The sequence below is a fragment of the Siphateles boraxobius genome, unplaced genomic scaffold (assembly GCF_051911475.1).
Source record: "Siphateles boraxobius isolate OS27281-9 unplaced genomic scaffold, OSU_SipBor_1 22, whole genome shotgun sequence".
Classification (NCBI taxonomy): Eukaryota; Metazoa; Chordata; class Actinopteri; order Cypriniformes; family Leuciscidae; genus Siphateles; species Siphateles boraxobius.
Window position 1 is genome coordinate 24887461 of NW_027508833.1, and position 17017 is coordinate 24904477.

General features: G+C 34.6%; 2 protein-coding genes across 4 annotated transcripts; both read right to left on the reverse strand.

The window, feature by feature from the left end:
• Nucleotides 1-1035: 1035 nt before the first annotated feature.
• ak7b (adenylate kinase 7b) lies at nt 1036-9982 on the reverse strand. 3 transcript variants are annotated; one of them, XR_013206633.1, is made up of 19 exons: nt 9764-9982; nt 9317-9499; nt 9078-9186; nt 8894-8988; nt 8677-8787; nt 8414-8497; nt 8221-8309; nt 8040-8130; nt 7836-7913; nt 7582-7731; nt 7336-7464; nt 7042-7135; nt 6832-6960; nt 6677-6730; nt 5741-5938; nt 3834-4054; nt 3237-3395; nt 3036-3130; nt 2682-2884 (listed from the first exon to the last, which is right to left on the reverse strand). XR_013206633.1 is itself a non-coding variant. In XM_077239248.1 (18 exons), exons 1-18 carry the CDS (start codon nt 9851-9853, stop codon nt 3095-3097), a joined length of 2100 nt encoding a protein of 699 aa, XP_077095363.1. In that variant the 5' UTR covers nt 9854-9982; the 3' UTR covers nt 1036-3094. The 3 variants fall into 3 exon arrangements, 2 of the variants coding, with proteins under 2 accessions (XP_077095363.1, XP_077095364.1); XM_077239248.1 differs by having other exon boundaries at nt 1036-3130; XM_077239249.1 differs by lacking the exon at nt 9764-9982 and having other exon boundaries at nt 1036-3130; nt 9300-9620.
• A 496-nt stretch (nt 9983-10478) lies between these two features.
• On the reverse strand, nt 10479-16768 carry galcb (galactosylceramidase b). The gene is made up of 17 exons (XM_077239255.1): nt 16576-16768; nt 16410-16478; nt 16252-16315; nt 16047-16160; nt 15790-15929; nt 15670-15708; nt 14745-14875; nt 14441-14596; nt 14209-14333; nt 13948-14075; nt 13314-13403; nt 13137-13226; nt 12777-12921; nt 12496-12679; nt 11329-11492; nt 11161-11237; nt 10479-10996 (listed from the first exon to the last, which is right to left on the reverse strand). Exons 1-17 carry the CDS (start codon nt 16714-16716, stop codon nt 10850-10852), a joined length of 2004 nt encoding a protein of 667 aa, XP_077095370.1. The 5' UTR covers nt 16717-16768; the 3' UTR covers nt 10479-10849.
• Between the last annotated feature and the right edge of the window lie 249 nt (nt 16769-17017).

The following is a 17017-nucleotide window of genomic DNA, read 5'->3' on the forward strand; positions in this document are numbered from 1 at the left end:
CAAAATGATCTTTAATTCCTATCACTCCTGTATTGTTGCAGGGAAAATGCTTACTTTTGCTTATGGTTTCAGTTTATCAGCATGACAAGAACTTTCATTGTAGATATCTAGAATATTATTTTGATACAAAGTTAGTTATAATCCCAGACTCTGCTCTGTAATCAATAAAAATTCATTTTTCAGGCCCGCAAGTGAGTGCAGCCAATGATAAATATTGGCAGACAAGAAAAATGTGTCATTTTCGTCGATTGAAGGGAACATAATGATATTCACAAGGAGACCCCCACTGCGATACAGACACAACTGTTCCTAAGCAACAAAACACTTTTCCCCCCTCCAAATGCAGACAGGGTTTTGGTTGACTGTTTGCAGCCACAAATATTCAGACCTCCAATGTAGTGATGAGGGTAAACACAATTGTACAGACTTCTGTACTTAAATTTAACACATTTAGCTCATGTTAGTTATACTATAAGTATATATAAGCAATGTTGGGGGTAACTCGTTACAAGTAACACAAGTTACGTAATCAGATTACTTTTTTCAACGAACTAGTAAAGAAACGAATTACTTTTAAATTTACAACAAAATGTTTGAGTTTTACTTTTTAAAAATAAGTAACACAAGTTGTTGTCAGGATAATCGAAGGATCAGTTCAGGGATATATACTGTATTATTTGTTATTAAAAACACACAAGCAAACCCAGCCTATGTGAGAAAAAGTAACGTAGCACTACTTTCCATGAAAAGTAATGTAATGTTACTTTTTAGGTAATATTGTAATGCATTACTTTTAAAACAACACTGTTTACAAGTAATTATATACATATAATAAATACAAAAAAACTATTCATTTTTCAACATAATTTTAATATGTAAGGTAAGAAAAAGCATTTAATTTGCATTGTTTTATTCATTGTAGCATTGCTGCATAATTCTAATCATAGACAATATTAGACTGAATAAAGGTTTATATTTTAATTATATATTAAGACTGAAATAAACATGTCTAGAAAAAAGAGCAACTCATACATGCTGCTGTATTGGTTATTTTATTATATTATTAATAGAAATGCGTATTGATCCAAAGATGCAAATATAGTTGAACACTGCACAAAAAAAAACAAAACAAAAAAACGAAGAAAATCCATGTTGATATTTGTACCAAGTTTGCAATAGTAGTATATTATTTAGGTCTAACTGTTCAACATACTGTGCATAAATGTTTGTACAGAATTTGCTCAATTTCAGTGGTTGTGGAGGGGTTCTTAAAGGAAAAGACTGTAAATGTCTTCTATTGCTTGGGTAGGAGTGCCATCTAGTGATGCATTCAGTAACCTGCCAGTCTTGAAAACATTGTGGCTTTAAAAAGTATGTGCTACTGGTCAAAATTTGGGGGTCAGCAAGATTTTATTTGCTTAATTTGTCATAGAAATTAATACTTTTATTCAGCAAGGATGCATTAAATTAATCAAAAGTAACAGTAAAGACTCACATTATTACAAAATAATTATTATTTTGAAACTTCTCAAATAATCCTGAAAAAAAGCATCATGGTTTTCACAAAAATAAAAGCACAACAGATTTAAATGTTGATAATTATTAGAAATTAGCATATTAGAATGATTTCTGAAGGATCATGTGACACTGAAGACAGCTTTGCCATTACAGGAATACATTACATTTTATAAAATATATTAAAATACAAAACAGTTACTTTAAATTGTAATAATTTCACAATACTGTTGATTTTATTGTATTTTTTTAATAAAATAAATGCAGCTTTGGTGACTTATTTCAAAAACATTTCATATTTAAAAAAAAAATTACAGACACTAAACTTTTTAACTGCAAAGTATATAGATTATTTTTTATTGAGAAACCATTTCAGGTAAACTAAGCCAATGAACTGTACAATAAAATGTTGTCATAAATATTATCTACAATTCATTTTGGCCTTGAAACATGCCATGAACAATGTAATCTACTGCATATTACATATAATAATCTTTTTATAACGCAATATTTAAATTTAGGGTCAGAGAAGGTTATGCTAAATTTTCATATCTCTGATCACTGATGTTCGCCTATTTGAATAGCTGAATTTGATACTGACACTCTTACAGAACCAAAGGGCTGATGTCTTAAAAGTTTGTTTTGTCATAAACAGTTTTCACTCCGGGGCCCATCCATATTACAGACAGCCAATATTTCTGCCTAACCTCATGCACCTGTGCTTTGTCATACACGATCTTGTCCTTAGCAGCTGCACATCTATTGTCGTTCCGCTTGACTTGTTGTAAATTCCAACCTGGTTTATTGTTTATCTGCAACTTCTGCTGCCGATTATCATATTATTCTTCATGGCTTGGAAAATAAAATTGCCTATTGTAGTAAACTGGACTCTTGCATCTCAAGTATCATTATATTATTTAGTATTATATTATTCTGATCGAGAAAGGAGAAACTAGAGCTAAGGAGTATGTTAATTTATGATCATATTAAGGCAACTAAAGTGCAGGTATTTTGTTTATTTTACTAATGAAATGAATTATGTGCTATGTAAAAGGGTCTGTTAATTACCTACCATTTGTAACATTATCCTTTGAAAGCAGAGGACCAATCAGAGCAATCATGACATGATGGACATACTTTGCACAAATGAACTTCCAATTAGCAGCTTAATTCTACCAAGCTTTTATTTTATTATGATGTTTTTCGCATTTTAAATGCACAAGTAGATAAACAGTGGAAGAAATTAGTTTTTCCATTTGATTTTGCATTGTATTTATTAATTGCAGCATTACTGCATAATTATTATTCATAATCATGGACTGTATATTAAAGATTCAGATTTTAAATTAACATTAAGACTGAAATAAAACTCTCTAGAACAAATCAAACCAACAGAAGTTATACTTGCTGATGAAACCCAGGGCACACAAATGTCCATGTTTATTACACTTCAGGATTATTTTTGAGAAGGTACTCAGCCTGAAAGATACAAATGAAAAAAATGAGAGAATTTTACAAACCAAACCAACAGAAGTTATACTTGCTGATGAAACCCAGGGCACACAAATGTCCATGTTTATTACACTTCAGGATTATTTTTGAGAAGGTACTCAGCCTGAAAGATACAAATGAAAAAAATGAGAGAATTTTACAAACATTTTTCCAAAACACACCTTCAATTGAACTATAAGGTGTAGTTGTTATTAGGAGGACCAACCTACCAGGAAGTCTATGGGGTCATCAGGACGTATTGTACAGCATTCGATGAGGCCTTGGGTGAGAGTGGGCATCACATCCCTCATCAGGTAGTTCCTTAAAGGTCCTGACTGAGATTCCAACAAGTCATGTTCTTGTCTCCTCACCTCCTCAAGATTCTGATTCTTAAAACACACACCAAAATCTCATTGATGAGCTGCAAGTCTAACATATTTTTCTGCAATAGCAAAACATTAAATGATAACAAAATAATTTGAAATGGCAAAAATTAGTGCAAGTCAAAGATTTTAAAAATGAAGGACCAGATCTTTAAAGTGGACAAATATAATAAAAACAAAGATGGGAGATTAAAGTTCTGCATGTAATTTACTGACGATGTGCAAATTCAATGTAATGTCAGGCACAAAAACGGTTAAGATGTTCCTTTTGTGGGCGGTAAATAATGCCACAAATACCACTAAGTTGACTTAGTAAATTACGTTGCATTTACCTTTTGAATACTCTTCACTCATAAATTTAGCGGTCTGCGCTGGCGCAAGCTGTTAATAAATGTTGCCCTTGGTCTTAAATTCCTTTAAAAAAATATAACGTCATGTGCTTACCCACTCCCCCCAACGATGATCTCTCTGTTGCTCCTCTTCTTCCTCCCGCTGCTCTGCCTCTGCCCTCTGTGCCGCCTGTTTCTTTAGCTGCTGTTCAGCTTGCCGTCGCTCTTCTTCCTCCACCTCCTCTGAGATTGGCATGTAGTTCTTCGGTTTGCCCACTTTTTTGCAAATCATCTCAGTGACCAGCAAGTACTCATTGTCATCATTGCTTGTAATCTCTGCAATAAAAGTAAATAAATTTAGACTGTTAGGTGTCTAGACTGTTAATTTAATCACATTAGTTAAATCAAGTCATATTTATTGTAAAGAAATATAACACAAGCACAATTTTCAAGCAAGGTATGCGAGATGCCAGTCAAAACATCACAATACCACTCCTAAAGGTAAGGCCACATTTGTGAAATTTTGTAGGCAAAAAGGTATTTTATTGTCAATAGTGTAGCGATGTAAGGGTGTGTTCACACTTTTAGTTCGGTTGTCTAGGTTTTTATGGTACGGACCAAAAAAAGAAAAGGATACATCAAGTCCTGGTTCGTTTAGCATTCCCAGTGTGGAGGCCATTTGAGTAGGTGAACTTTTGTCATGTTAAAAAAAAAAAAAGTTTGAGATGATTTGAGTTTTGTGATATGGCGCGTTATCCTGCTGGAAGTACTCGTCAGGTACCAGGTAATGTTTTTTTCCAATCTTCTATTGTCCAATTTTAGTTAGCCTGTGCAAATTGTAACCTCAATTTCCTTTTCTTAGCTTACAGGAGTGGCAACTTAAAGGAATAGTTCACTTAAAAATGAAAAGATTTGTGTCATCATTTACTCACCCTCAAGTTGTTTCAAACCTGTATGAATTTTCTTTCTTTTGCTGAACACAAAGGAAGATAATTTGAAGAATGTCGGTAACAGTAAACCATTGACTTCCATATTTTTTTTTTTCTACTATGGAAATCAATGGGGTCCATCAACTGTCTGTTTACCGACATTCTTCAAAATAACTTCTTTTGTGTTCAGCAGAAGATAGAAGTTCCTACAGGTTGGAAACAACTTGAGGGTGAGCAAATGGTGACAATTTTCTTTTTTAAGTTAACCATTCCTTTAATTGACTTCTGCTGCTGTAGCCCATCTGCGTTATCTCACTGGATATTTTCTCTTTTTCTGACCATTCTCTGTAAACCCTAGAGATGATTCTGCTTGAAATTTCCAGTAGATCAGCAGTTTCTAAAATACAGAAACTAGTTAATCTGGCACCAGCAAGCATGCCACGTTCAGTCACTTAAATCACCTTTCTTTCCCACTCTTCAGCAGATCGTTTTGACTATGTCTACATCCCTAAATGCATTGAGTTGCTGGCATGTGATTGGCTGATTAGATATTTGTGTTAACATGCAGTTGGACCGGTGTACCTAATAAATTGGCCAGTGAGTGTGTATTTTTGTTTTGTTTGTGTGCACACATGGTGGGAATTTTACCAGCTGAGAACTCAATGACAGCTTATAAACGAGACAAAATATCTGCCTGAAAAGGTGGGTCTCGGACCTCGGCCCGCTTGTTTGGTGCACACCAAGGTTTGGATGGGAACATTCACACTTATTCAAATGAACCGCACTTACAGAGCAATTGCACCTGAGTTCATTTTAATCAAACCAAAGTGTGAACACTTCCTATGAGTGCTTCTCACACCGAAGTCACTTCCAAACCAAGCAGCTTTCTCTTGAACCCATTGCGAAATCTGTTTCTGGAAATCTTTCGCACTCATGCAAAATTCGCGTGGATTCTTATTGAAATGACTGGATTTACGCAGAACAGCTGTAAATGTGGCCGTACCTTTATGCTTGGTGTGTATTAGCTAGCTCAACAGATGCAGTACTACTGCACTTCATTAAAACAGGATTTGGTTCACTCCTTTAATGTTACCTAAGTGCTCAGGGTAAATCTCTAGGTCCTCAAAGAAGTTCAGCACTGTCTGATCCTCTACGTTTCTCTCTCTGAAACGGGCCAAGTGGCATGGGAACTTTTCAGGGGTGTAGGAAGTTCCCTCTACAACAGTCTCGGGCAGATTCAGAACGCGGGTTTTCAGGAAATCATCAGTGGCGTCAACAGAGAACACAAACTCTGGAGAACAGACAAATGATTGTTTCTCTAGGATCATAGTGAATTTCAAAGCCACTTGTTACAATATTTCTTTTAAATGAGTTGTGGGTATTCCGTCTACAAATACAACACCTATTATTGAACGTGTTCACAAAAGTTACCACTATAATATAAAGCTGAGCTAAAAAAGTAAGGTTTTTATTAACCAAGGATACATTCAATTTATGTGTTAAAGACATTTATCATGCTGCAAAATATTTTGTTTCAAATAAATGCTATCCTTTTAAACTTTCTAAAGACCCCTGATAAACATATGCATCACAGTTTTCACAAAAATAATAAGCAGCAAAACCGTTTTCAACATTGATAATAATAAGAAAAGTTTCAAATAACTATATTAGAATGATTTCTGAAGAATCATGTGACACTGAAGAGTAACAGATGTGGAAAATTCATTTTTGCGCTCACAGGAATAAATTACATTTGAAAATATATTAAAATAGAAATAGTTATTTAAAAATATATAATATTTCACAATATTACTGATTTTACTGTATTTTTACTGTTTCACTGTATTTAGCCTTGGCGGGCATGAGATTTCTTTCAAAAACATTAAACTTTTGAACAGTACTGTAGTTAAATGAGTTCAAATCAGTCATGCAAGACTCAAATCTTAAGGCTAATAATTATGATGGAGAAGTCTGGGGAAAAAAAGGTATTTCTAATCTGCATTATACATTATATTAATAAATTACACACCTGGGATGATCTTTTTCTCGTGTTTAGATTGCAAGTCTTCAGGCTCTTCATCACCTGTTGAATATTTAAATAACCATGAAGCAAATCAAAACTCATGTATTATTAATCAGAATCATGATTTAATTTGTTCATATATCACCGAAAAAATTTCTCACCAGTAAATAACTGCTTCGCCAGCTCATATGTCTTAGGGAAACCGTCCAAAACAAAACCCTGGTTCATACAGCGTTTAGTCCTGAGTTTGTCCCTCATTATACGAATCACATATTGATCATCCAGTCGTCCTAAACAACAACAACAACAATATATGAATTTATATATATAATTTCAATATAAAGCACCAAAAAGAATTACAAATATACAACCTTCATTCTCATTCATGTTTTCCTTCAGAGTGTCCAGAAACTCCTGAGCTTCACCCTCGTCATTTTCCATGTCCTCCGTTTGAATACACAACTCCTGATTAATTATACTAAGCATCAGTATAAAATCTATAAAATTTACATTTATTTTTTCAATGTAGAAAAACAGAAAAGTTCACTGCAGGGAGCTGTTTATATCAACATTATTTTTTTATTTTTTTAAATCAAATCTGAATTATTTGAACATGCTTTGCTGGTTCATAATAAATTCTGGGTGTTGTACAGTAAATCACTCACCAGGTTGTTTAATGTTTCAGTGATTGTCTCCTTAAGTTTAACGTGATGAAGTCTGTAATGCTTGCATATCCTCTCTGCTATAGTGCTCTTCCCAACAGCAGGTGGTCCCAGGATGCAGATACGAAGGGGCTGGGACACACACATACACAGGTCGGTGCTTGTACTGTGAAACTTAAGATTGAGCCAAAAAGCCCAACATAAAAGAAGTACCAAAAATAAACGTATAACTAGAGAATTGCAACGTACCAACAATCCCCTGGTCTGCTTGTATTCTTCAGTGATCTGCTCAATGTTTTCAACCATGCCATATTCTGACACCCACTTGATGTTAAAATTCTCTTTCAGATACAGTGCTTCAATACGAAGGTTGACAAGCAAAGAATCAATATCTGTTTGCTGAAGAAAGTAAAAAGATATCATAGTTGATACAAAACCAAAAATGTACAATATTGATAATCTTCTCTGTAGAATGTCAGAACAATATTGACATTGATTCTTACTGTCAGCTCCCGTATGAGATAAATCTCCTCTTTTGAAACATTCTGAGTTTTTCCTGGCCCAAGCACAAGTGTTATTGCCTTGAGGAACAAGATTTCCTTGCATGAGAACCATTAACTTAAAAAAAATAAAATTATTTATATATATATATATATATATATATATATATATATATATATATATATACTGAATGTGTAAAATCTCACCTTTATGATATCCTCCATTGTGTATTTGGAGTCATCAACAGCGACAATGTATTGTGACTTTGGCTTGTGGTCAATGACATTTTGGATGATTCTTTGTGAATATGAATCAAACGGATGTAAATACCCGGTAAATTAGCTTTTGCATGGATTATGTCATAAAAAGCTCCACAATTATACTAACCCTGCCAGATCATTGATGTGAATAGTGGGGATAATATTGGAGCCATCACCAAAGATGGGCACCTCAGAGACTTCACCCACCCATGACATCTACATAGAGCAACACAACACAACAAACTATTTCACTTCAATATTTCAATTAGTAAAAAGTTACAAAAGTAATATTTTTTAAATGTCTGTCCACTATGATTTACCTTAAAAAACAAGTGAAATATGTGTTCTCCCATTCCATATTGTAGCCCTGATGCAACAACATATGTAGAGAACAGGGAGCTTTTCTGAAAATCATTCATAAATAAATATGAACTTCACATTTTTAAAGTCATGCTCACGTGAAGTGTTAAAATATTTTACCATAACTAGTGTGTACAATTGTTTGATATTGCATGAATTTTCAACTATGAAACATTGAATTTTTCAATGGAAAAATTATTATCCCACAAGGTTTCTTGCTTACAGTTTTGCCTAATTTGACTACAAGTTTCTCCAATTCGATATGATCATGAAAGTTGGGGTGTGCTTTTCTTTTCCTGTAGTGCTCGTCTGTAAAAGGAATCTCTGGGTCATCCTATTGTGGAATTAAAATATTCATCAATACAACCTTTTAATCATGTTTAGATGCAGATCAATAAAGTAGCCTACTTGATAATTGATAACAGTGTTCGTATTCCTACTTTATCGGCTGGTTTAGACATAGCCCACGTCATGATGGTTGACACCAGGATAAACATCTTGTGCCCAGAAAAAGTGTCCATTTCTCTATGAAGAGCTGTGATTGGATGATAATTTAACTAGCATCTGCTCAAGAAAAAGGTTCATAGCAGGAAGTAGCACATGGATTTAATAAAAATGTGATACCTGAGACGGCCCACTGTGCTTCAGCTATCTGATCAGCATGTTGAGTAATATCAAAAATTATCACATCACATTTCATCAGATGATGGAGAAGCTCTTCACGCTTCAGGTGCTGGGTAGAGATGAAAAGGGATGTTATAAAAAATAGTAAAGTGACAGACTGTCACTGACAGTAGTTAAGTTACAACTTATGAAAGACATATCTTCTGCATAATGCTGTAGTACATAGTTGATTTATTTACGCTGTACTCTTCAGAGATAAAACTGCACTTCTCCTCTGTTTGGCTGGAAACTGTTCCCACAATTTGGAAGGTTGCATCTTTGATTTTTGGTTGCTCATCTTGCAGCCTGTCTTCTTCTTCCTCCTCCACATCAGCCTCACCAAAGTCCACAAGAGATGCACCAACTACACACGAGTCTAAAATCTAAATACAGGATAATAAAGTATGGGCACAATAGCCCTAATTTCAAGCAGTGTCTTGAAGTGACATGCTGTAATTCATCTGAAGCTAGCTAACACTTACCCAATCTTTCTAATTCCACTGTAAGTAACTAAGGTTAACTTAAAACTTTACTTTACCGGTTTCGACTAACGTTATGTGGATTTTTTAGAGGTTTAAGAATGCATTTGTACCGCTGCAACTACGGTGCAATTATGCAATATTATAAAAAGTAATAAAATAACTTACCTTTGCAAAATTTTTCGTTGTGTAATTATCAACATTGTTAATAAAAACCCGTGTGGATTTCTGCGGTTTCTCCTCAGTCTTGTCCGCCATTCTGTGTTTTTGTTGTCCTGTTGCTAGGAAACGGATGCATTCGCAATGTCTTCATAGCTAAAATATAAAACTAAACGCATTGTGTATGCGCTTAAAAGCCTCTACACATAATATAACAAAACACACACACACACATATTGTGTGTATACATTTAACGTTAATTTAATTTACATTTATATATTTTTTGACTAAGATGTAAAAAAGATCCTGAATTGATTGTCATACTGTCCATATTATAATTATTTATTTTGTTTGTTTATATCTGTTTTGAAAGTGAATGGTTATGTGACTGCATGCAAGGAAATCGTCTTCCTCAAGGCATAACATCCTGCTTAGACCAGGAAAAACTTTCAGAAGAGGAGATTTATCTCATAAGGGAGCTGACAGTAAGTCAAAGTCAATTGTTCTGACATTCTACAGAGTGAAGATTATCAATATTTTACAGTTGTGGTTTTGTATCAACTAAGATTTTTTTCCCCCCTTTATTCAGCAAAAATATTGATTATTTCCTTGTCAAACTTTGTATTAAAGAATTTTAACATCCAGTGGGAATCAGAAGATGGCAAGGTTGAAAACATTGAGCAGAGCAGAACACTGAAGAATACAAGCAGACCGTATTGTTGGTATGCTGAAATGCTCTTAAGTTGTATTTTATTTATGGTATATTCACAATGAAGCACTGATATTGTGCATGATTGATCATGCTGGTCATTTGTGGTCATTATCTGGTCAAAGCTAAATTACGAATTATCTGATATACCTGCAGATGGAGAAGATCCTTGGTAGACACAATATTGTTAATTTTCGGAAATTCTGAATCACACAAGTGGTTTAAATTATATATTATATTATTATTATTATTATTATTATTATAACACACATTGGGTATGGCAGCATATCTGAAACCTTAAAAATTAATCACATTAGTCAGATACAAAAAAATGTGTTTCCAGTCTGCTTGCTTACAGCGTCATGACAATGGCAAACCGAAAAAAATCAGACTAAAGCATCTATAGCAAAATTATCAAACTGTGCCCGTTCAAAAGAACTAGTGCCTATGGCCGCCCATCCATGTCGTGGCTCCCAGAGCACTGCATTTTTCCACAGGGCATAGCCATTGATATCTGCTGATGCATAGTTTCCCTAAAAACAAAGAAGAGATAACCGATCAGCTGCGTTTATTTATGAAAAAGTGCAAATCCAAAAGTGCGGTAAAATGAGAATCAAGTCACAACAGATAAGACTTAAAATGGAGGAAAAACTCACAATAAATCTGTGTAGGAATATTTCTATATAATTCTACAAACCTTGACTGTAAGGGTCAGTGTGTACCATGCACGCGCTCTAGTTCCAGACAGTCCCTCAGCAAGAACGGTCATTCCACCTGTCAATCAAAGGTTTTGGATACATGACCTGGGCTAGTCAAACTTACAGCAGTAGGGGAAGAAAAAAAAATTTATTTTTCAGATGCTTACTGAGGTCATTGGTGACTTTGTAGGTGCCATCTGCATAGACCCAGAAAAAGATTCCCTTTGTACTTCGGATGACGCCTCCACCTTTATCCACTCTGACAGCAATGAAGACTCCACCAGTGTGCACAGCCTCCATGTACACGTCGCATGACACCATTAGGTCACGCCTGATAATTGTAAAATACATAGAGCTGTTAATAGTTCAAGTCACCTCAATTTAAATAGCTTTATACAGTACATGGATCCAGGATACTATGCATCCTGATAAAGTTCCCTTGGCCTTTGGAATTAAAATAGCACCACATCATCACATACCTTTACCATACATAGAGATTCACATGTTGTGATTTCAGTTAGGCTAGAGAGATGATCTTATGGAAAGTGCCCCATGCCAATCTCTAGGTATGGTGAAGGGAATGTGATGATGTGGGGCTATTTTAATTCCAAAGGCCAAGGGAACTTTATCAGGTTGCATCGTATCCTTGATCCATGAAATAAATGTTTTTCCTTAAAATACAGGTTATCTTATTTATGATAAATTATTCATTCACAAAGAAAATTGGTGTCCTTAAAGGTTGGATTTTTCCTCATTTTTTAAATTAAGGCATAATGATTTTTATTCCTCTTTTTAGTCAACTTTAGCATGGGTGTGTTCACTTATGTTAGGCACTGTAAATTATTATTTATTTCTAATATAAATACAATTTTCTATTTATTATTTTCTTAATTCACACAAGTACAGTAGCATTCAAAAGCTGAGTCAGTAACTTTTTTTTAAAGAAGTCTCTTATGCTCACCAAGGCTGCATTTATATGATAAAAAAATACAGTAAAACAGTAATATTTTGAAATATTACCATTTAAAATAACCGTTTTCTATTTTATTATGTAATTTTCAGCAGGCATTACCATTTAATGTGTTTATGGTCTCTTTGCACAATTTAATGAATCCTTGCTAAATAGAAGTAAATCTAACTGACCCCATACTTTCTGAACGGTAGTGTACATAATCAGGGCCGTGTGATCGCACTGGGCCTAATGTGATTCATTAGCTGGCCCGCTTTCTCGAACTCGCGATGGCCCCTCCCCATGCTTGGGACGGCCCTGTACATAATAGTCATTAAATCCGGACAAATGTAATGCAAACCATATTTAACACTGCTGCTCTTACCATTTATAATCACCAATAACACTTATTGTCTGATCAGCATCTGCAACCCAGGTCACTGGACGCTGAGTGACCACCTGTCGCAGAGTGAAAACATGAGGTCCAGGATCCGTCAGGTTCGTGAAGTATTCGAAGACCCCTGTCTGATCTGCAAGGTTTGGAGCCTCTGAGAAATATGTAGTTCCACCTGAGAGATAGGAAGCCAAAGTCGAGTTGTTAGAGTTACACAGACTGTTGTGTGAAAAGTATGCGAAAAATAAATAAAAATAAAAAAAGCTACTTACGGACATCAAAATCATCTTTGTACTTTTTAGGAAAGGGAGCAGTGGGTGGAGGATCTGGGTAACTCCCTCTCTGACCATTTGTTACAGTAGTAAATGTGTATATCTCGTCAACATCAAACTCAATGCTGAAAGACCCCTCAATTACCTCCATCATTCACAATTAACACAGAAATATTACATTAGATGTCATTTTGTGAAACACACTTCAGTAAATAATTATTAGAAAAATCAATCAACTGAACCAAGTATTTTTTAAGAACCCAGGCAAACTCAAAAATATACCCTTATACCCTACTGTTTTTAAAGAGGTTATATCATGAGACGATTCTTTAATTTTCTTGATTTTGTGTATGTACTTACTTTAATAGGCTTGAGATTTTGGAAGAGGACTGTCTTATTTGTCTTGAAATCAAACTTTGAATGCCACACCTGCAACTCACTGATCGAAGCCTGTCAAAAAAAAAGTTATTCCATATATTACCATAAATTAATTTAGTCCATTATATACTCATTTAAACCACATCAAACAGCACTTACAAAAGTCCCTTTCAGATGGAATGTTGCATTCTGGACCGTGACATTATAGGGAAGCAGAGGAGGTCTTATACACACAGAGTGGTCATGTGTCTAAAAAAACCCCCAGAAAAAATAGAGTAATATGTTTACATACAAACATAAGAAAGATTAAGAGACCAAATGTACAGGTTTGGGGTCAGTAAGATTTTTATTATTATTAATACTTATATTCAGAAAGGATGCATTAAATTGATCAAAAGTGACAATAAAACATTTATATCGTTAAAAAGATTTATATTTGACTTTCTATTCATCCAAAAAATATGAAATATTGATAATAACAAGAAATGTTTCTTGAGCGACAAATCAGCATATTAGAATGATTTCTGAAGGATCATGTGACGACTGGAGAAATGATGCTGAAAATTCAGCTTTGCCATCACAGGAATAAATTACATTTTAAAATATATTACAATTGAAAAAGGTTTACTTAAATGTGTAATATATCACAATATTACTATTTTATTGTATTTCGAATCAAATAGATGCAGCCTTGGAGAGCATATAGACTTTTTTTCAAAAATATATTTATTTTTTTTGAACAGTAGGGTATGTTATGCTAATTGATTAGAAGGTCGATTTTTAAAAGTCTCACCATAGTTTCAGTGATTATTGTTAGATTTCCTCTCTTATCAGTCAGTGCAACATAACTCCCACCATGTGTGAAGTGTCCCACTGTCTGCAGGTATGTCCAGCCAGGCTCAGAAAACTGGGTAGTGTGGGCTTTTGAATCATGATTTTATGAATCAGATACTTTGTTAGTTGCATCACACATGTTCTATATGATCTTACATGACACATATAAAATTAATGCATATATAGAGTGCATAAAAATACACAGGTGTTTGGATAATACCTGTTATCCAGATAGGGGACTCAACAACATAATTTCCACTCCATGGCGCCGTTGCAGTCATTAGTCCATCCCTTCCAAAGGGAAGGTCCTCATAATAACTAGCAAGGAGGTTCCAAGATATGGTCCTATAAGAGAACACAAACTATAGCTTTTCCAATTGTCAAATGCACTCTGTGAAATGAATGTATGATAAAAAGGGAAATGCTAAATGTCTTTATGAGAGATGTCATACGCTGTCATTTTGCCATTGACGTAGTTCTGGTTGAGAATTCGGGCCCAGCAGCCTCCGCCAGCGTTGTCATTAAAGGTACTGTAATCTTCAGAGGACCACAGTTTTTTCCCAGTCTTCAGGGCATTGGGAACAGTGTTGGTTCCAGGGTAATGAACCCTGTCAGTCAAACAATTCCAACAGCAAGATCTTGCATCATCATTATTCACATGTCCTGCTAGTGCATTTTATTTTCATTCATTCATCTTTAAAAATAGGATGTGTATATTTTAATAAGTAATCATTCATTTAAAAAAATGTATCATACCCTAAGACTTCAACAGCATCTTGTAGCTCAGTGTCAGCAATTATAACAGAGGTAATCGGCTCCCAGAGGTTATCACTGGCAATGATTTTAACTCTCTCCAAACCACTTTTATCCAGTGTATATCGTAAAAGCTAGGAAACAAGGCAGAGAAATGTCATTTAAATGTCATATGCAGTATGTGTACCAATGTAAACAGATAATAATAAAACAGGCACCATTATTCCACCTTTCAAAAGTTTAGGGTCTGTCAGGTTATTTAATTTGAGTCTCTTCTGCTCACCAAGGCTGCTTTTATTTGATAAATATCAGCAAAACAGTAATATTGTGGGATGTCATTACAACTATTTAAAATTACTTTTATTTTAATATATTTAAAAGTGTAATTTATGGCAAAAATGTAAAAGTCATGGCAAAACTGAATTTTCAGCAGTTAGTATTTCAGTCTTCACTTTCACATAATCCTTTAGAAATCATTCTAATATGCTGATTTGGGGATTAAGAAACATCTCTTATTATTATCAATGTTGAAAACAGTTGTGGTGCTTAATATAATTTTGTGATTCTTTGATGAATAGAACATCCAAAACTATAGCATTTATTTGAAATACAAATTGTTGTAATATTGTAATATTACAATGTAGGTTTGAGTCTACAACTGTTATATTCAGATGAACTACATATACATTTTCCCACAGAACTTGAACAGCAAACCTTGTTCAAATCTGCAGAAAAGATTATATTAGCATAAACGACCTATTGCTTAACCATGTTATTCTGAGGGGAGCAACAGAATCGGAACTTAGGAAGCCACAATGCAGGCAGCTAAAAATATTAAATGTAAAAAAAAAAAGAAGAAGAAGAAGAAGAAAAAAATGCATGGATGAAAATAGTTTATTATGACTCTGACATTGTTGACAGTACTTACCTTTATGTACTTGCTGTTAAAATGCCTTTCATTCCATATCTGTACAAACAAAAAAATTAGATTAGGAATATGGCCACAGAATTTTTAAAAAATGTAATGGAATATATGAGATGCATTTACCCCGACATAATCAATATCCAAGTCATGGTACTGCTTGGCCCCAATAATCCATGACACCACATAAAAGGCAGTGATATCAGGGAAACCATAAGGCCAGTTTTCACCATTTCCAACCCATCCTGGAAAGGCCCATGGCAGACCTATTGATTAAAAAAATATATTAAAGGTAAATACAAAACAAAATACAATTTGGGATTGCATGTGCATAAGCACTAGAAGTATTTGTGCATGGTTTCCCTATTTGAACAATATTTTACCTACGAGGGTGATGTTTGGATTCCTCTTCTTAGCTTCCCTCATAAGCCACCATTCATATCCTCTAAAATAATTCTCATCGTCTTCATAGTGCATGTGTGAGGGCTCGGTTCCATCTGTAAATCATTAAATTAAATAGATCATTTGGATATTGCAAGCACACCTTCACTATTAGAGGTTTTAAAACTGAAACTGCTCTGTATGTACCTGTAGTCTGAGCATCGCCTCCAATTTCAACCTTCAGTATTTGTAATGAGGCTCCAAATTTAGGCTGTTAAATACACATTGGCATGTCTATAACGTAAATATAGACTTAATTTTACATCAAATGTAGCCTGATTAGATTCCTTTCTAAGCAAACACACCTTGAATAGGTAGTCTAGTATCTGACTCCGATATGGTTCAGCATAATTGACAAGTAAACGCGAGGTTGCCTGTAAGTTAAACACAGTTAGCGTTTTTTGTTAAGTTTCACTAACTAGGCACTTTAGAAGCTCTAAGAAAGGAAGCGCACTAAAGTAAAACACTCACCCCACCACCGCTTAAACCACCAATGCCATCAAACGATCGTCCTAAACCAGTTTTATCATCTAAATCGTAGTCCTCGCCTAAACAAACACTGATACAGAGAAGAATACTAAAAAACACAAAACATTGATTTTCTACGTTCATTCTATCTCGTGCGTTCCTGCAACATAATCAGCTGACTTGCGTGTTCCGTGATAGGCGGTGATTAGCCGAACCACGCCCATAACCACGCCCCTCTCAAGCGTCATTGGTCACGGTGGCCGTGCGTCTTCTACAGGGGCGTGGCTTGTCGAGGGGAAAACAAAATTGATAGTAGGCCTAGTTGTTAGATCTGCTTTTAGAAATAAGTCATTCCTGCTATATACATTTTCATGTCTCCATCATACATATGTTAATATTGGCCTATTAGATAACACTTGTATATGCTACTCATTATTTTTTAAGG